General features: G+C 39.1%; 1 protein-coding gene across 3 annotated transcripts in view; it reads right to left on the bottom strand.

Moving 5' to 3' along the window:
* wasf1 (WASP family member 1) overlaps positions 1 to 20,777 on the bottom strand; it is a 40,797-nt gene extending 20,020 nt beyond the window's left edge. For all 3 annotated transcript variants that reach the window (XM_036147400.1, XM_036147401.1, XM_036147402.1), the window contains exons 1-3: positions 20,623 to 20,777; positions 19,005 to 19,139; positions 5,980 to 6,133 (exon numbers count right to left, since the gene is read on the bottom strand). In XM_036147400.1, coding sequence (XP_036003293.1) covers positions 5,980 to 6,133; positions 19,005 to 19,139; positions 20,623 to 20,755 — 422 coding nt within the window. In that variant the 5' untranslated portion in view covers positions 20,756 to 20,777. The remainder of the gene's footprint in view (positions 1 to 5,979; positions 6,134 to 19,004; positions 19,140 to 20,622) is intronic.
* Positions 20,778 to 21,345: the final 568 nt, after the last annotated feature.

The following is a 21,345-nucleotide window of genomic DNA, read 5'->3' as shown; positions in this document are numbered from 1 at the left end:
ATTTTCACATTTGTTTTCTACTCTTAACTACAGAATCCCTGCATTTAAAAGGGTTGAGAAATAATAAATAAAGCCTGACTGGTGAATGCATATTTATTACTCTGGGACTTTAAGGTCTTCATCTCCCTTTCCACAACAGATTGTTCCCGTTTACCATTTTTATTCAGGACTATATGATTTGCTATAACTCTCCTTCTCTTCCCTGTTTTCCTCTCAGATATTACCCAAGTCTCTCTATAGCCAGCAGACTGCTGTGATGACTGGGTTTGGACACAAAACAGAAGTCGGAGGCAGGTTGCTATTAAATTCAGGAGGTCCCTCTTGACAAGAAAATTATCAAAAACAAGTGCCTAAATAAACTCTTTGGTCCTTTTACGTGATTCTGGCATATGCAATATTTAGAATTCAGCTTTCTTCATCTTCCTTCTTAAAAATATATTTGAACAATTCATATAGTAACTATAGCTTTAATATAGAGTACAGTTTTTCCCCAGTTAAACGTACAAAACTGAACTTTGCCATTTATACCTCTTTATACAAGAATCATTAAAATTCATAAACACGGACATATCTTTTAAATGTCTTTTAAAACAGCAGAAAAAAGCTAAGGATTTAAACTACAAAAGGGAAATAGAAACTTCTAATTGATTTACAGATTTTTTTTTCCACAATGTTAAACGGTGGTAGCGCACCAAAAGTTTCGAGACTGACAGAAGTCTTATCCCAAACGCTACTGTTTTACTTTTTATGGCAGGAACTTGCTTTAATTCAGTGTTGCTGTGAATAATGATTAGATGAAATGTACTTATCTGCAAAGTTAATGAGAGTTCATGAAAATCGACTCCATCAGAAAACTAATTTGCACTTTGTTTTAGCCCTGCCATAAAAAGACCTGACGGTATCACTTCAATGATCTTCTCGTTAGCTCAGGGGAAAGTGTTAACGAGGACAAGAAAGCTGATATCCACTCCGTCATTCTAATTGAATTAGAAGAGCAGAATGGCTGTTTTAAATGGGAGTGGTTCTTGGGGATTATCCCTTTTGTCGACCATAGATACCTTCAAGGGAGTGCATGCCGTCATAGCTCCCTTGCATCAGGCAAGGGTGTTTCTACTAGTAAAATTGCACCCAAATTATCCATTTATCAAAACATCAAGAATCTGAAAGAGAAAGGTTGAGTTGCTGTATAGACAGCTTCAGGCATTCAAGGAAGTCCACTAGGTGTCAGGACTGTCTCCTAAAGATGACTAAATAAAAGGCATTGGCAACAGTGCAGAGCTTGCTCAGGAATGGCAGCAGGCAGGTTTGGACGTTTCTGCATCCACAGTGAGGCAGACGTTTGGACGCCGGCCTGGGCGTCAAGAAGGGCAGCAAATAACTCTCTATGTCTAAGAAAAACATCAAGAACAGGCTGATATTCTGCAGGATGTACCAGGATTGGACTGCAGGAGGTTTGGGGTAAAGTTATTTGCTTCTTCAGATCAGATCAGGTCAGAGACCTTTGTGTGTGTACACGTGATAAAGCTTGTTCCAGTGAAACTAAAGAAGTCTAGTCAAGGATTCACTTAGATTATTCCTATTACAATGAAACAAAATAAGTCATTCTAGTTGTAGCTCTTATAAAAGTTGGACACAACTACTTTAGATCAGAAGCCCCCGAGGATTTACTTTGTTTATTGCCTTTTCATTATTATTTTCTTTACTTTCCTGTGTGTAGTTCTTGTTTCTTTTAATTATGCCGATGTTGCTTTTACCACTGTACAGTGCCCTTGACTGTTTTTAAAAGGTGCTTGAAATAAAATGTAATATTATTATTTCTTATTATGAACAGAAACAATTAAGTACCGTGATGCTTATGCTTTCTGTATGTTTGTTAAAGTGTGAATGGAAACAATGAAGCTTTGAATGTTACGGACGAAGCTTGTTACAGTGAAACTAAAGAAGCCTAGTCAAGGATTTACTTAGCTTATTCTTTTGTTAATGTTTGGTAATGTACAGCACTTTGAAGAGTCTTGTTACTGAAAAGTGTTATATACGTAAATAAACTTTGATCAAACTTTAGATTGTTCAGGACAGCTGGAAAAACGGCTGTCCTTGAGAAAAGAAATGTTGAAAACCTGCCTCTTGTCCAAAGGAATGTCCTCACTCACCACTTTACCTAAATGGTGTTGGAGTAAAGGATGGTACTAAATAATTTTTAAAAAGCTTCTTTGCCTAACAGTCCAGAAAAGAATTAGTGGTGAGCAATGGTTTAAACAGGATGATGGAGCATCCTGTTACAACACATCAAAATTTTGTTACAACTTCCAAGTTGTCACGAAAGGATTCGTTCACCATCAGTCAGGATTTGGCCAAGAAGCTAATATCAAGTAATCCTGAGCAAATTGGTGAAATTTATGGTGTAAAGAGAACAATCTGAGGCCAGATTGTTCTCTTTTTTTAACAGGGAAAAGGTGGACTTCTCTTGCCAGATCAGGGCTCAGATGTTGCGACAAAACAGGGAGAGTTTAGGTATCATCGTGTATCGTTCACGGTCTCATCAGCAGCTAAACAAGTGCTGCTCAGGTTTGTTTGGTGAAAAAACAAAAAGGCCAATCTCTCAGTTTATAAGTCAGTCTTTCTTAAGACACCAATGTCAAGGGATATGGATTATGACTGAAAGAACAAGATCCGGATACAAGAGGCTGAAATGATCTTCCTCTGTAGGGCTGACTGGCTAAGACCTCAGTCATTCCGGGCGAGGCTTAAAGCAGAGCTGCTGTTCCTTTGCATCAAACGATGTAACTGTGGAGGTATGGTATTGTGTGAGGATGCCTCATGGGTGCCTTTGCAGGTTTTCCAGCCACCTCCCACTGGGAGAAGATCTGATGGTGTAAACCCAGAATTCATTGGCAGGAACGTTTTGCATCCAGCCTGGAAACGCCTCAAGATTCTCCAGAATGAGCAGGAGAGAGTCGCTGAGTGAGAGGATTATTTGCGTAAACCTCTTGAAACCTGTTACTTTTGAAATCCTGATCTTGGATCGATGGAAGTCGGTGCATGGGCGGATAGAAAAAGAACAATGACAACGCTTTGCACAAACTTCATGAATTTATCGATAGAAATCTTCATGAAAAACAACATGTCTGTTAGTCACAAATCATAACAATTTAACTCAAAAGCCAGAAGAGCAGAAAAAAGAAGTCATGGTTTGATGATCTAATCAATCCCTCTTTTTAGTGTTATTTTTAACAGAACACAAGGTGCAGATTTGTTTTTTTTTCCATCTTTAACTGTCATTATTGTATTTTTTCCCTGGACAGGCCTGGAGAGCCCACTCCTCCCTGCTGCTGGGGTGCAAAAGCGAAACGTCTGATGCGTGCTGGTCGTTGAAACTTTAATCTGAGAGTAGTTTCCTTCATCCAGACTCGGCCACGTCTTGGGAGGCAATTATTTGGCAATGACACCAATAAGAGCGAGCACGTAGAAGATGAAAAGACTCAGCTTCAAAGGCAGGAGTGGAAAGTTTAATGATATGCAACACAACAAAGGGAACAAAATGGAATTTAACAATGCGATGATAAGGCGGGAGAAGAGAGGGAAAGCTACTTAAGCGTGGGTTTGTGTTGAAGCAGGTAAAATTTGACATTGTAAATAATTATGCTTTGGAATTCTTATTCAGTTTGGAGTGCTGGTTTGTGTGCTTGTGTATAGGAAGGAGAAATAAAAAAAAGAGAGGATAGAAACTGTGTTCTGGATGTATCTGGAGAATAAGAGCCTGGGGAGGCTTCCAAGGGAGTGTTGTGTGAGGAGAGTAGAAAAAAAGAGTAGAAAATATGAAGAAAGGAGGACAGTAGGTGAAAAGGACGAGTGATGATGAAAAATGAACAGCAATGGATTTAAGATAAAAAAAAAAGATCTAGTTGGGATTTTGAATTATTAATCAAAAGAATGAAATCATCGCCCCTGATAAGCCTAATCATCTGTGTTCAGCAGTGATGAGAAAATCAGCTCTAGAGGAGGCGGTGGGAACTAAACCGCGGTTGGATTCGGAGGAAAAAAAAGATGTTGAAGACCAAAGAAACAGCATCGACCAAATAACCTTGATGATCTTTATAAACAATTAGAGTGAGGCTGTCCTTGAATGGGTTTTCTTTCTAATTCAAAGTGGATGTGAGGAAATGAATCCCACTGACGATCGACCATAAATATCACCGCTGAAAACTAGGGCACATACTGTACTGTGCAAAAATCTTGAATCATCCCTTATTCTTCACACTTTGTTTAAAAAAAAGCCTGATTTTCCTGTAAATGTTTTAAATGTTGATCAATAGTTGTTTAGCGTTTTCCCGCCTGGATTTATTTATTTCTTTTTTTTTGTTTGTTTATTAAGACGCTAACCCCTTAGCATAAAAAGACTCCTAAACCCAAGAGATTACCAAGTGTCATCTAAACGGTAGCACCAACATTAATTTGGATGTTTGTACACTGAGACCTCACATACATATGCATAAGATCAGACATAGACGAATATCTTAAAAGGATCTTTTACAGCCCTACCACAAAGTGAGACTAAACTCCACTGCAGCTTAAAAGTTTTACATGTAGACGCTTAGTTTATGAGTAAAATAAGAAAACATTGTGTTGTGTTGGTATAGAGGTATAATTTGTTTAGGTTTCTTAAATTAAATTTATGAAAAACAGCCAAGTTAACAAAGTCTTATAAAAAATTATATTAGCAACATAAAGGAGCAAACCCAAGAAGATGGTTTAAAATGGTTTAAACACGGGACCGACTATCACATAAAAAGGGGGAAAAAAGTTTTTACAGAACTACTAACAGCCTCTGGTTCATTATTTTGTGAATGCCAGTGCACGGACACAGTTTAATCAGACAATCAAAGCCATTTATATCAGTATCCCTGTAAATAGAAGCCCAGATACACCATCTTAATTTATCAAATATTACTTAAAGAAGTAGTGTTTGTGAATGAGTCACAATTTCAATCAGCTGAAGCCTCGTCGGTGCCAGCAGCACTTCAAAACAAGAGTTAACGCAACTTTTGGAGCAAGATTTCTTAGCACCACCAAGCTGGTGTTTAACTACTGAAACAGAAATGGCGTTTATGGATCATCTGTAAGCACAACTCTATGCGACACACTGACCTATTTAAAACTGCATGACAAATGATCTCAGAATTGACTGTACTCAGACAGAGGGACAGAGGAAAAATAGTTTGGAAAGTCAAACATCTTTCCACAATTGTGCATTAAGAAATGCAAAAGTGTTTTTCTTCTGTATCTGGCAAAGACATCATTTTTCTTTTTTTCCCCCCCTCCATACTTAGTCACATCTGGAACTTCATAAAAGCAATTCCATACTCCAAGAGACTGTCTAAGAGCCCCAGATCTATATTTTGTTTTATCCCTTACATTTAAACCTATAAAGAAATGCCAAGGTCCCAGTAGACAGGATGTGCACTAGTTATTGCATTACATACAGCAAGTGCTATAATTTGACACATTCTTCCCATATGTATTAGGGAAAGATCACCAGATTGAAAGACAAAGGCATTCAAATGTAATAGACGCAATAGGTAATCTAAATATGGTCAGATTTTGAAATTATTTAACAGTACATTTATGGTACAAAGGCCTTGTGATGGGTAGTGTTTTTAAAAACGCAATCTGAGCAACTGTACTAACCTCCTATCCATTCAAGGTTGCAGCTATCTGTGGTCAAAAAGCCCTCTCTGTGTGTAATAAATGATTGTTTTGAACAGTGGAGGAATTTAAAATAAGCAATCCAAAAACAAAATGAGCTGAGATTATTATTCAAGGCCATTCCAGTTCTCTGTGTTAATGTTTTTTAACATTTATTAATCTTTTTTACTATTTGCAAGGTGTGCATTGAGAAAAATAAAGTCAATTTCATTAGCTTCATGCTGGCTACACTGATGAGGTGAAGCGTGTTTTTGTGCGTAACAGCAGCGTTCTGACCTGTAGGGCGTGAGGATGTTGAGAGGCGGCGGCTCCTCGCAGGTCTGGAGGCTCTCCTGCAGAGGGACGGGCAGAGAGGCGCGGTCAAACAGCTGCTGGTCCTGAACGGTAGAGCTCCTGAAGGCTTTCCTCATGGTGATGTCCTGAAGAGACACTGCGGAGACATGGGACAAATGGAGGACACTTGTTAATTGGGAAATTTGGGGGCTTTTACTTATCGAATCAGGCTCGTTCTTAAGCCTTTGGAACGTGTAGGTTTGTTAGCTTTGTGACATCGCTGATGAGCTTGTGACGATCAATTGGTTCTGTCCCATCAACATCACCATCAGCCGAACGGATAAGAGCACAAACGACCGTCATAAACGACTCATCCTCCTTCCTCCCTTGGGTTAACGGCACATTTTCGAGGTTCATTTCAATTCCCCTTAAGGAAACCATATGTGATGACTAAGATAAGATAATGATTGTCCCTTTCCCCTTATGACAGAAAAAAAAAGACGTGAAGAAAGAAAGAAAAAGAAAAAAGAATCAACGACGCACAGTTAAACCTCTTGAAAAAAAAAAACAAGCAGGAAAACTGCTCAGCAGAGGAAAAAAAAAAAAAGAAAAAAAAAAACTTTACCAATGCCAACTCTAGATGGGGGAAGCAAAAAGTCTTGGGAGAAAAGCCAGAATGTTGTGACCAGATGTGAATTATACATGAGGGAGAGACAAATAGAAACAGCGGCCCGGGGGAGGACACAACAAGCACAGCAGCCCTGGAATCATTCTGTTAGTCCCCTGTTATTAGCAGGCTAGAACTGAGCAGCGATGACGTTCATTTACAGACTAAAATAAACATGCTTTCACCGTACAGGAATGAACAATTTAACCCCTAGAAACTTTTCATTGTGTTTTTTCGCTATGCAGATCAAACTTATACAAAGCGGTGGATATTTGTAGTGTTTGTAATGTGTGTGTGTGTGTGTGTGTGTGTGTGTGTGTGTGTGTGTGTGGATGCATGTTTAGCCTTCTTTACTCTGACACTCCTAAATAAAATCCAGTGAATCCGGTGGACTTCAGAAACCACCCACGGTAATGAGCAACATTCCTCCTCTCAGATGTTCTGCGAAGGCCTCAGAGGTTTGTTAGAGAACATCAAAGAACAAACAGAATCACAAATGCAGAGGAACACTACAGAAAGGTCAAGGATACAAATTTTGGAGAAGTGTAAAGCAAGATTAGGCTATAAAACAGTATCTCAAGCTTTGAACATCCTATGAAGTGCTGTTCAATCCACCATCTGAAAATCCAGAGTATGAGACGACTGTAAGCCTACAGTTGACTTGACAATCACTAGTCACGCATTTCACAAATCGGGCTTTTCTGAAAGAGTGATAAGAAGGCCATTGACCGAAAGCAACAAAAAGTCCCTTTTAAAGGCTTGCCACAAGCTACATAAGGCACACAACGTGTGGAAGATGGTGTCCAAGTCAGACGAGGCCAAAAACCATGAAAATCCATCTGAAAATCTGTGAACTTGGAAACTGATCCTCCCAGATGCACCTCATTTAATCTTACTTTAGCTTAAGGTATTTTGCAAAGACGAACAGTTTAACGTTTCCGTCCTGATGTGCAAACAAGAGACATACTCTAAAAGAGCTGTAACTGCAAATAACGGGAGGGGGGCTGAATATAAATGCATGCCACAACTTTCAAGTTTTATTTTTTTTGTTTGTTTGTAAAACCTTAGATAACAGTTATGTATAAAATCTCTCATCAAAACATGTCGACATTTGTTATGTGAAATAAAAAAAAAGGAAAAAGTTTGTTTTCAAGACACTGCACGAGCCAGCCCAAGTTTCTCATCTAGAATCTCGATAACAGCTGGATAATCACTTCTACAGACTCGGGACAGTAAATGATCAGCCACCCGAAGCACTGAGATGAACAGTCTCACAGAACCAGGTCTGACAAGCAGCATAAGGAAAGTTTCAAAAGAAAGGGAGACAGGATCATGGAAACAGGGCACAGACAGAAACCAAGAATGTGTCATTAGGACAGAGATAAAAAAAAAAAAAACATGTGGAAACTAATATGCAAACAAACACCAGCGCAACACAACTATATCATTTCAATGACAAAAACAGTAAGACAGGAGCTTCCCTTGAGATGACTCTTGCAACCTGAACAGAAAAAAGACAGACAAAAAAAAAACACATCCAGAAGAAAATGTTATGCTTGTAAGACTTTGAAGAGGCATTGGGTGACAGAGGCTGAAATAGATTTTTCTTTATAAAAAGGTGAGAAAACTAAAGAGAAGGTGAGTTAAGAAGTGAGCGTGCACATTAAAAGGTCCTGAGAGCTCCCCACTCTCTGCCCACAACGGTCCAAAATACATCCTCAGGGAGGAAGAGGCACATTTAAAGGCATGATTCGCTCTTATATGTTAACCCACAGTTGGAAATAATGTACAGGAAGTTCTGCTGTTGCCCATATTCAACTAAAGACCAAAAAAATACACAGGTTTGAATACACTTGAGCTGCTTCTCCTCCTTCAGGTGAAACTCTTTTTCCATATACCTGGTCTACATTGTAGATACAGAAGCTTCTGGCACGGTAAGGAGCAGTTAGTTTCCAAAAGGAGACCGTCGAGAGAAGCAAGCACTGTACATACTGCTCAGATGGATTTAGACATTTCATGGGGCTGTCAGATGGTGCAACAAGTAGGCCAAACAAAAAAAAAAAAAAAGAGAGAGAGAGAAACAGCCAGCCGCAGATCTGTGGAGGATGAGTTTGATGCACAGTGAGGCGGCTATAAATATTTACTAACTTACACTGAGCCCTTGGATTTATACATAAGATTAGACACAGGCTGTATAAGATCTTTTCAAGTCATTCGTCTAACTACAAAACAGGATGTCACTCAACGACAACTCAAATGTTTTACATGGAGAAGCTTAGTTTCTGAGGGAAAAAAAAGGCAAAAGCATGTTAAGGGAGCTTAGGACATAAATGCCTTAAAGTAAAGGGGTTTAGGTATATTAAGTTGAATAAATTAGCTTAAGCAGCTAATGAAGACAAAGGTCTTTATAAATCCAGGGGTAAAACCTGCGAGAATCGACGCCAGGTGTTCCAGCTGTCTCTGATCTCAGGATGCATCTTATCAGCGAGCCGTCCTGAACAGTTTATTTCTAGCGTTCGAATCTTTCACTTTTTAGACAGATACCATCTGGCTGAGAGACTTCAGCTGCAGTGAGGTGAGGAAGTTTCTGTCACCTACAAACACCCCCGGCTTCAATAAAAACTTTACAGATTTTTTTTCCCCCCTCTCCGCTGTCCTCTTTCTTTGTACTTCCTTCCATCTCAGAGTATCTGTTCTGGCACACAAACAGCCGGAACGGATAAGAAAAGTTGAAGGCCAAGTTTTAGCATGTACACACGGCTCTCTTCCCTGTTTTACTCTGATGCAAATGCTGACCTATATATTTTTTTTACCTGCTGCACACTTCCTCCTGCATCCCTTGTCTTCAATTCAGCTTTTGCTCCCTCTCTTCGGATCGGTTTTTTGCATGTGTTTTAGAAGTTGTTTTGTACTAGACACATTAGATATCATGTATAGAATCTCACATTTGCATCAATAACTCTTAAAAGAGGCTGTGTACAGCATTAACTATGGACGTGTGCACACTGCTGCATAAGTAAGAAAATGCAGCAGAGGATTCCTGAGCCTCTAAATGGTCTCTCAGTCTGGGTCAGTAGGTTGCACAATTACGCTGAAGACTGCTGACCAGACAGACGTCCAGAAGACAATCACTGATGCTCTCAACAAGGAAGGGAAGCCACCACAAGTCATTGCAAATGGAGCTGGTGGTTTACAGAGTGTTGTATCCAAGTGTACTGTAGTGACTGAAAGTTGAGTGGAAGGAAAACATTTGGAAGTAAAACTTGCACCTGCAACAGCCTTGAGAGGAATGTCAAGCAGGAATTTGGAAAAGCTTCACAAGGAGTGAACGGAGGGTGGAGTCAGCGGAACAAGAGCCACTTTGCACAGACGAATCCCACACAGGAACAACACACGTCTTACTGGGCTAAGGAGAACGGTGGGCAGTGGTCCGAGGTCCAGTTTTTGGATGAAAGAGTTTACGTTTTAAAATCAATGTCCCAGAGTCTGGAGGAAGAGCTAAGGGGCAATAGAAAAAAAATGTCATGTTGCTAATCCAGTGTGACATTTTCACAGTCAGTATCATGTCATGTGCTTGTGTTGGTTTACTGTGTTTTGTAAAGTTAATAGTCATTACAGCCATCAACCAGGAAATTTCAGAGCACTTCATACTTCTTTTTGATGACTTGCTGCATGGAGATGATGATTAAATTTTCCAGCAGGACTTGGCATCCGTCCACACTGCCAAAGGTACCAAAAGCTGACTCGCTGGCCATGGTGTGGCTCTGCTTGATTGGCCAGAAAACCGGCCTGTCCTGAACCCCACAGAGACTGTGGAGTTTTGTCAAGAGAAGGAAAAAAAAAACAAACAAAAAAACACCAGACCCAACAATGCAGATGACCTGAAGGCAGCCATCAAAGCAACCTGGGCTTCCATTATAGCTCAGCAGAACCACAGGCCGATCGCCTCCATGCCACGTGACAGTGATGCAGTAAATTATGCAAAAGGAGGCCCAATTAAGCAACGAGAGCATAGAAACAAACATACCCTTCAGAAGGCGGACATTTCTATCTTTTATTTTTATTTCTTTTATTGATCTTACATAATATTCCAATTTTCTGAGACACAGAGTTTTCCGTGTTTATCTCCAAGCCATAATCATCAATTTTAAAAGAAATGTTTTAAAATATTTCACTCTTTTTGTAATGAATCTATATAATATTTGGAGTTTTACGTTCTGAAATGAAGGAAAGAAAATGTCACACACCGGGTTATTTCTCTTTCCCACCATTCAAAATGGGAAAAACAAGAGAACATGTACATGTACGGACAGCCCCAAGTGGGCGATGGTGCACCGCCCTCCCTAAGCTACATACAAAAAGAGAGAAAGACTTTATTCTGTCAGCCTCATTCTTCATAATATCGTCCAACCAGCAGTAATTCAGCAGTCTCACAGCCACTTCCGACCAGAAGCCAACCTAATTGAGACGATTTCAGTCCAATTAAAAATCATCCCGGGCGCTGCCATACACTAAGAGTCTTTCTTTCAAATTTTGGTCACAGGTATTAATTTCTGTGTGCTCTGGGAGTGCTTGCCCTAATGTGGTTTCATCACACGCATGATGGCTATATATTGCAGGCCAAAATAGCTGATAGCAAATTAACTACTCTATTGTGGAAACAAATTCATTGTATTTAAGAATTTAACTTGTTAGCTATACAGAAGAATTACTGTATAGTATGTACAATTAATCTGTGCTGCCATCTACTAATTGAACAAACAACAAATTAAACATTGAAACGTAACACTGTAAAGTTGGTGACTTTCTTTAATCAAAATTTTACCCAATGACTGGGTCATCTTAGCCATCATCATAACATTTGACCCCACTGCCGAGTAATTTGTCAGGAGCCGCCACTGTCCAGGTGACTAATCACCAGCTACAGGGTCATATTTGTTTCTTTCTTATGTTATGGGATTTTAATTTGCAGGAATGCATGTTTCCAACCATATATCCCAGTTGTAAAATATATAATTAAACACCTACAGTATGAGTGAAGCAGATTTGTGTAAATCTTTATAAGTCAGGACAGCTCCTCTCCTAAACCTGCCCCTATTAGAAGTTATGAGCATGGATTAAAAACTTTAAAACAAAGGAAACTCCTCCTATGATATGGGTAAGCCGAGACCCTCTCAGAGGCTTTTACTGTTGAATTATAACTTATCTGAAATTGTAATTGCCTTATAGCAACAAACTGTTTTTTTTCTGTCTCCTATCTTTTCAGTCAAAGGGCAAACTAAGATATCACCAAAGAGGATTTTCTGGGATGAGACTTCTGCCCGTTTTGAAAAGTATATATTAGTGAGAAGAAATGACTGAATGCAGAATTAGATTAGAAGAACAGAGCTGTGGTTCCAGAAGAACATAAAAAAAAGATTAAGATGTCATAAAAAGCACCATTACCAACATAAAAGAAGTGGAAACCATTTAACAGATAAGTACAGTGATGAACATATCCAGAAGGACCGAAAGAAAAGAATAAGACAGTAGATAAGGAAACAGTTGGAGCCCCGAGGGATTCGGTGTGGCTTCGTGGCCTTCCATAATGGCCTGCAGCCAGTCCAGTGATGTAACAGTGCCATTAAGCAGTGGATGCAGGCCATTAGCCTGGCTGGCTGAAGTGAAGGGGGATGAGGGCCTGACAGAACACAAATGGCATCCATGCAGGATGAAGGGCAAGCAGCGATCAATCAAAGACATGAGAGCAGCCTGGAGAGGACAATAAAGACCAGATATAGGTGTGGTGAGGCAGATTGTGGTTTGAAGAAGAAGGAGGGGGTGCAATCCTAAAGGGCAAAGCAAAGGGTGATACCCTTTGAAGGGTCAGCAGGGTACAGACAAAGTGTGTGACTGTTCTTCACATGTCACACTGAGCAGTTATAAATTATGGGGACAGAGGAAGGCCCTTTGGCTTTAATGACTGCATAAATCCCATTGTGGACCATACTACGACCTTCAATCAGGCATCTTTAATGTTTAGAAGTAGCATGTCCATCAGCAGATTAAACCCATTACAGCTAGGTGTGAACTATCAGATCTTGCCGTCTCTTAGCGTTTGTGTTAGATGCACTCACATTTAGTTATACGTAGAGCTGCCTACCTTTGAGCTGCATAGTCACAAGACAAATGTTAATGCCAGATGTTAACACGCCCGAAAGGGTCTTAAAATATTGTTTTATCCTGAAAAGGCTATTACAGTCAACTTACAAACAGTACTTACAGGTAAACCTCACCAAGATCGATGTTTAAGCCCCTGTAAAAGCTGACAGTTTCATCAGTGTTGTTTATACTGCAGGGCATCTCTTTGTTCAGATTGTATTTTTTTCCTGTCACAGCACCTTATTGTTACGCTGTCATCCTTATAGCTGTCTAAATCAAATCACCTCGATATAGCACAGGATATTCAATCATACTTGCTTCCACTTATGCTTATTTTCCTCTTTGTTCCCTCCTTGCTTTGTAATTTTAGTTTGCTTCACCAGAAAAGGAAAATCCTGAGCCAAATCAAGTTATATCTGGTCATTTCATGGTAAAATCCTTTTTTTGCCTCCAATGCTTAATCTTTTTAACAAAATATAATGTATCAAGGATAATTCATTGTCTTTTACATTGCATTTATTATGCAGGGCAGTACAACATCTTAACAATCAGGCGTCCTCCCACAGGTAATAGGCGAAGTCCACTTTGGTCTCCAAACAACCAGCAAAGCAATGCTATTTTGAGGTGTGTGCCTCTCTCTGCAACTCAATCTGCAACAGCAGTTCATGCTACTACCTATGTGGAGGTCACCCATTCGGTCATGCTGTACGCTGTACAATGTGTACAATACAATTCTTTTGTGATGCAGTATAAGGATTTTACAATAATAATAGACTGTAATGCACTGCAAACTAAGCTGATTGAGAATACCAATGCCACCAGAGCTAATATCATCACCTGATAAGTGATTCTTAGCCCAAATGCACAGTGGTGCAGCAAGAATGTCTTTGGTTCGAAACCCCAGCCTGGGGTCTTTCTGCGTGGAGTTTGCATGTTCTCCCAGTACAAGCATGGGTTCTCTTCAGGTCCTCTGGATTTCTCCCTCAGTCCAAAAATATGACAGTTAGGTTAATTGGTCTCTCTAATTTGCATGTGTGTGCATGGTTGTTTGTGATGTGTGTCTCTTTGTTGCCCTATGATGGACTGGCAACATGTCCTGGGTGGACCCTGCCACTGACCGTTGGAGGAACCAGACCCCCCGTCCCCCTTCCTGGATGTCAGTAACTCTGCCAAAGTTTCAAGATTCAAGAGACTCTACCTTTTGTTAGCCTGAGCTACAATGTACTGGTGATAATATGAAAATAAAATAAGGGGTACTGAAATATATCTAAAACCAATGTCTGTCCATCCACCCCTACTATTTTTTTGTTTTTGCTTACCTGGGATTGGGTCCCAGAAAGTAAACTCATACTTTAATCTCTATGCTCATAATTCGTTGACTGTTCTGAGGGTGTTTTCAGGTCAGAAGGGACATGAATTGGTAAACAGAGAAGGTTTCTACTCAGCTCTTTCTTCACCATGACGGACTGGAGCAGCTGACACATTACTGCAAATGATGTCTAATTATTCTATTATTCATCTCACTTTCTTTCTTTTCTCATACTCGTTATCATGCTTGAACGAGACACCAAAATGCCACAAACTATGAGGAGGGGTGCCTAAATTGGTAGCCATTTGAGCTGTGTAGCAGGGTTGGGATCTGGGGAAGTCAAGTCTGGGCCCTATGATCTTGCTCTAAACTGTTATGAACTATTTACAATCAATATTTTAAAGGTAAATTGTAAAAAAACAGACACCAAAGAAAGCGTTCACTTTCACCAAATTGCTGGATATGTCAAACAGATTGGTGGGATGGACGTCACTCTCAGATCCAGATACACAGGAAATACGAGCCACTGCTATGTAAATTATGTAAATGCTACTCATATGTCGCAAAAATAACCCATTGATAACACAACATAACCCCAAGTTATGCTACTGTATGCAGACAGTCTGCGCCGATAATTCCCTCATCTCAGCATGCCAAATGCTTAGAGCGGCTTCCGTTGATGGTAGTCTAATTTAACAAAAATATATTTGACAACGTGAGGATGCTCATTGGCTGTGTACGCACCACTGACATTTTAGCCCAAGGTGTTCAAGCAATAAATCATGAAAAAAATAAAATAAACTGAATGCCAATACACAAGCCATATATAAAATAGGGGGCATGAAAAGTAAGAAAAGCAATAATTAGTTAACAGAGAAAGATGGTTAATTACTGTTGTTTCTGTTGGTGGACATTTAGCACCATCAACGGCTACAACAATATGATGGATAATATCTTTTAAACTATGTGTTTGATGTGTGTTTTTGGGTAAGTTTTCAAAGCAGAGTTGTATAAGATAAGATTGTATAAGATTATGAAAAGTCAGTCGTAGATTGTGTCACACATTGTCAAAGGATGGCATGTTACAAGAGGAAAAAAACAGATGAATTGCTTCTATTATTCAGATGTAGCATTTTTTCACTCAAATACAAAGATAAATTTCACCCTCCATGCACCACATAAATGTGTTAAACTGTGCGACGCTACTATGTGAAAATTAAATGGAAACTTATTTTTTCAGGCCTTGCTGTTCCTACGTTATGTGTTAGTACCTATTAAGCTGAACAGCACCTAATATAAAGCAGAAGCTATAAAAAAAAACCTGTAAACTTAGTTATACAAGGACTACAAATAGCCACAATACTGCCGGCAGATGCAAAATCTAGTTCATTATCCTAATAATGATCTAATCCCTGCGTTCTGAAAACGCCTGATGGAGGAACTTCGGTGTTTGCAACTACCAACTGCTGCTATTCCACATAACATACCTTTAAGTAAAAGTGAACGCATGTCACACGAGGGAATATCTGTTGTTTAGCAACTTATTAGCAATTTCAATCCGCTCATCTAAGGTTTTACAGCTGCAGAGAACCATGTAAGACTTTTGTGGTCTGCTCATCTGTAAAGCAGCCATTGTGTGCTCCACTCTCCTCCATCCTATACCTGACCCCCATTCCTCTAATCTTCATCCCTCTAGGTTCCTGATTTATGGCCCCATTCCTGCACACACTGATTTCCTCCTCTTTTCACGCCTCCGCTCATGGCGACCACAAAGCCACACAGACGATTACAAGGAGAGTCTTACAGTAAGAGCATCCACTCTGACAGCGTAAGGGTAAAGAAAGGGTCATGATGAAAGATGCGGGGTGGCACTTATGGGAAACAACCCCTCTGATGAACCCCCTCCCACAGAATCTTTTGGAGCGGGGGGTGTATTGTCACTTGATTTTACAAACTCGAGCGAGGGACAAACGATAGATGACAGAACTGAGTTTTTTTTGCCATTCTAAAGACTTCTCCGTCAGACCGTAAAAGGATGTGAAGGAGGTTTTTTCTGAGCAGCAGAGGAAGCCATTTCAGCAAGGTCCTGAAAATTCTGCGGTACAATCCTTTTACACTCCACTGCTTTTGCTGCAGTGCCCTGTATTAAAACACCCTTCCCTCTAACCGTCCATCTTCCTTACTTTCCTCCCTCTGACTCCTCCCATCATACCCCTTCCCACACCACTACCATTCATTTAAAATGCAACTGAGCTGATTCTTATCCACAATCTCTCAAGCCAACACTTGAGGCAATGAGGGGGGAGAATAGTCAGGATTATTTATGAAGTCAGATGAAGACATGGACCACAAGCACAGATGCAAGCTTAGCATACTATCTTTGCAACTGCACAAATCTGCCGAAGCTTTGTGGCCTCATATTAAAATGAACAAGCACATTGTTGTCTTATAGTAACTGGGGCATCTGAAACATTAAATAACTGCTTTTGCAGCAAACCTTGTGAGCATTTTAAAAAACATGTATTGGGTGTGTTTGCACATGTTCCAATCAAACGCGGCAAAATGATATTTACCCAAGAACAAAGTTATACATACACCCCACATTGTTCGCCATCTGCCATTATATGATTTTAAACTTTCTGCTTTAAGTCTGTTGTGATTAAGTTATTTCTATTTGAATAACAGCAGACTAACAAGGGAGAGTGTTTGTTAGATTTGTCTTTCTTCAAATCCAGCGGTTTACTTATAGTTACTCAGGATTAGAGTCGCTTTTTAAACAGTTTTATTTGGGTCAACTGTTTTTGTATCCGTCTACAAGTTTCTCACAATACTAAGATGGTATTCTGAAATCAGGGTTTTCTGATATCTACTCCAGTACATTGACTTTGTAGAACTTAGGCCACTTTGTAGCCAAGTTGGCAGTAAGCTCAGGGTCACTATCCATCCTAAATTGTTGCTTCAATATTTCCACAAAAGGTTGTCTCCTCAGGATGTCATCCAGAGTCATATTCAGTAAATGAGGATATAGATTAAGAGTATTTTTATATATAATAGATATACTTTTCAGTAAGCCCACATTTCTGTATTAAAAATGTGTTTTCTGTGTGTAATTAATGTATATACTATGTGTTCACTTAGTGAACTGAGGTGATGAAATAGACAAACTTTTCAATAATATTTAAATTTAGAGCAGGTCATTGCAGTTAAGCACTTTAGTTTTACTTTCTTCAGGCCAGACACACTTCACCAAAAATGTTAATTTGCGTTCATGTGCAAACTGGAGTTTGTTTTTGTCTTCTCTTCTGACTGGCTTTTCAGCGCACCTTGGCATGGGATTCAGCTCAGTCTAGATAGTGACACTGCCTTGCCAACTTTAGCCAGCACCTTCACAAAGTCTTTTGCATGGATGACTAAACATTTCCATGCTGTTATTATTCTGATATACTTGTTTGAACAGATTAATGTGGCACCTTCAGTTATCTTGAATTTGTTCCCAAGGGCGGACCAGAATTAAGGAGGTGAACAATCATCTTCCTGATTTCTCTGCTGGTAATTCTAGATTTTCTTATGCTGTCATAAAGGGAGCACTGTGTTTGAGGTGGTGTCTTTAAATACATCTACAGGTGTGCCTCTAATTAACACTAATTTTCTAAATTAACCAATCAGAAGCTCGCGAAGCCCTGAAATCATCACCCGGGTCTTCCCAAATTATTTAAAAGGAATCACAATGAAAGCAAACTTCTGAATTTGAAGACAGTAAGGAATTATTTTTACAATAATTCTAGCATTTGGGATATATAAATTATTTTTGTTAATGCTAACTAATCTTAAACGGGAAAGGTTCAGTTTGATTTAATGTAGAACGGTACAAAAAAACGGCTTTGTGTGTCTTTTACCAGTGTATGTAAATGTCTGGTTTAAACTGTATACATGAATGGGGGGAGAGAGCAGGAACAAGATACAGGAAGCATATAAGCAATAATGTCCAAACATATACCCTTGTAAAATTGCAACCAATTCATTGCCTTATGAAAAAGGGTTACCAAATCTTCCGGTTGCATTCAAAAGGGCCATAACCAGTGAGCATTTTACTGTCTGTCAGTGACAAGGAAGCAGCCAAAGTGGCATTGTACAAATCCTTAAACACACTGCAGACCCATGGGAAATCGATACAGTGCCTTAGAGCGTGGTATTACACCGCTGTGATTCTCTCAGTGTTTTTTACTGTACACCTTCTGCCGACTCTACCCGATACTCTATCCTGTCGTTCTGCCTCTCCTCTCTCAGGATAACCTGGCTTGCTTGACAGAGGACACAGATTATTACATTTTCTTTTTATTGCTCACAACAAGGATCCCAAAGATCCTCTTCACACAAGGAAAACACATTTGTCAAGTAAATGAGCAGCGAGTCAAACAGAAACTCGAGAGCAATGTTTCTAACCGGAGGAAAGGTTTTACTACTACAGTGGATAAAAAAATGGCAGCATCTCATAGCTACCTGCTCCTTCAGTAAGACCCATTAAAATCAATGGGCAATATCATAGAAAAGTCAATAGAGGTTTTTTTAAATCATTGTAACTAGTTTAAATTGAATAAAATGTTTGAAAATGACCTGGCTTGAACAATGTTACAAAGAAGGGCAAAAAAAAAATCAATTTCTGGATGTGCAAGGCTGGTAGATACAAACCAAAACATTTACAGCAATACTGCATTGACTAAGGAGAACTATATGCAAATGCATATAAACCATATCTCTCTTTTTCTTTTACTTCACAAGAATGGACTTCCTTGTATTAGTATACCACATAAAAATCCAAATCACACACTTCGAATTAAAAAAAGTTAGAAAAAGTTCAAGGCGTTTAAATCATTTTACAAGACGCTGTATTGCCGCTGGCATGAAACTTACATTCCTCTTCTTTGGGGTCCAGCTGTGTGACGCTGATGGAGAGTCGGTCCACCCTCTCCTGCAGGGAGTTGACCCGGAAAGAGAAGGAGTGGGCTTCATTGAACAGCTCTCCAAAAAGGTCCTCTGCATATTTACCTGTAAAAAAAAACAAAACACACACAAAGATTAAAATAATTTATGTCAAGCTTCCAAAGTTCCAAAATAAACTTGCAAGAAACGTTCATTTGGAAGAGATGGACAGTTCTTTAGTAAGTGTGAGTCAACTGCTTGCTGTCAAAACTGGATATCAGCTCTATTGTTTAAAGCAATCGTTTCGTTTCGGTAGAACATTTTTACTTGAAAGTAACTGTCGTTTATGGTTCCCGTCAGCCGCCTCTGGAGACCTTGATGGTCCGCAACATGCACTGTAGACCTGTTGATCAGACAACCCAAATGCTTTTGTGAAACAGAATCAGAGCAAACCATGCTGCTCTTCTTTTCTCGCCAACCTTTATTACTTCAGAGATTACTTTTACTGAGATGTGAAGAAACAAAGTGGCAACTGGGTGTCTCTGTAGCCTAGCAGGCCCACTGCTAATGTTTGGAGCTGTGCGATGTAACGTGGTTTGTTATGCACCAGTACACATCCAAGCATCTGTTCTGCAAATTATACACCTTCCTATGCTGAAGTGCACTTCTTTATCCTCGGTACGTTAGAATGGAAGTTAGTCCATTAGTTGTGACCTTTTGTTTCAATAGTGCCACAACTCCAGTATAAAATGTTACTTTTCAACTATGTCATTTAAATTTAAACTCTAAACAGCTTAGGCTTTCTATAATGCATTTTGTTGCTATAAAACCATTGCATGGATTCACTACTACAACAGCTGAAAATTTTATCTGGCATCTACAGTATTTTTGCAGTGTTTAAAATGTCCTGTCAAAAACAAACATAAAAGAAAAGATAGAGGAAAAAAATCCTATAGCCCTTATATTAGAAGAAAGGTTTTGCAAACTTCATTCCCAGACTGGGCTTGTAATGCTAAAATTACACTTTGCTATATTTTACTCCCATTTCATTGTTTTTTTAATAAACTAATACTGAAATAATATTTATATACTGTAACTGTTTAACCTTTATCCATGTATCAGAACATTATTTTTACAGTGACGGATTAAAGTCTAATGACTATTTTACTCCTCTGTGTAGTTCAGGGTTCTGAATCACAAATCTTTTCACAGCACAGCCAAAATACTTTTATTAACAGCAAGTCTAATGAGAAACAGGGTGCTTACTACAGTTCCTGTAGGTGGTTATAGACTGGTCTGCTTGTTAGGCACTTCAAATCCTTTTGCAATGTCTTTGGTAGATTGTTTTGCTCATGTCTCTCCTATGAATTGTCTGAATCAGTATTTATAGGACACCGCACTGGAACATTTTCAAGAATGCAGCTTTATGCTGATGTGCCTTTTTCAAAAACCGGCTAAATCAAACTGAAGCACTGATTAGATTTGTGCATTTTACTGACTGAGTCAGATTTTTTTTATTACCATCTCTATTAAGTCCATTAGAAATGTGCAGAAGAATTGTTTATATAAATATAAGAATATGAGTGTATTGAGTCTCTGTGTCACTGACTGAGGCTGCTGAGCTGGCGGATGACGTTGGCCAAGGAGATGTTGGTCACACACTCCAGCTCATTCTTGATGTTCCTAGGCAGCACCGTGTGGCACAGGTGCCTGGGCTCGATGGTGCGCTTAACCAGCGGCATCCTTTTGCTGCGATGACACTACCTACAGGAGAGAGATGGAGGAGGGCAGTGGGAAAGAGAGGGAGCAAATTTCATTAGTGCATACAATCCAATTATTGATTCTGCACAAACCTAAGAATTTAATTTTTTTCAATAATAAAGAATGGACCACAGTAAAATAATTCTAATGTACTTACATACTGCAAGTATTCAAGCTGTTTTACTGGATAGACACCGTCTTGTTCCTTTTTTTTTTTTTTTTTTTTTTTTTACATGCAAAATATGTTGAACATATCACTGCACTTTGTTCACTCAGCCATGCTAATTACATTTAGCTGCATTACAAGGTTTTTAGAATCAATTATTTTCCTTTGCAAGAACACAAAAATGGAAGAACAGAGGCAGAAAAACAAAATATCTTTACAGATGTACTATTATCTAGATTGTCTTAAGCAATGAACAGCACTTTCTGCATAATATATGTTTACCAAGATTACTTTAGTTTAATTTGTAAATGAGCACTACTAAAAAAATTATGAATAAATGAAGATTATGTGACTATGTGTTATTTTTGTAGATGCAGTATATCTGTATAACTCATTACAATGATT

The sequence above is a fragment of the Fundulus heteroclitus genome, chromosome 15 (genome assembly GCF_011125445.2).
Source record: "Fundulus heteroclitus isolate FHET01 chromosome 15, MU-UCD_Fhet_4.1, whole genome shotgun sequence".
Taxonomy (NCBI): domain Eukaryota; kingdom Metazoa; phylum Chordata; class Actinopteri; order Cyprinodontiformes; family Fundulidae; genus Fundulus; species Fundulus heteroclitus.
The sequence above is the reverse complement of the archived record's forward strand: the minus strand, read 5'-3'. Positions and strand labels throughout refer to the sequence as shown.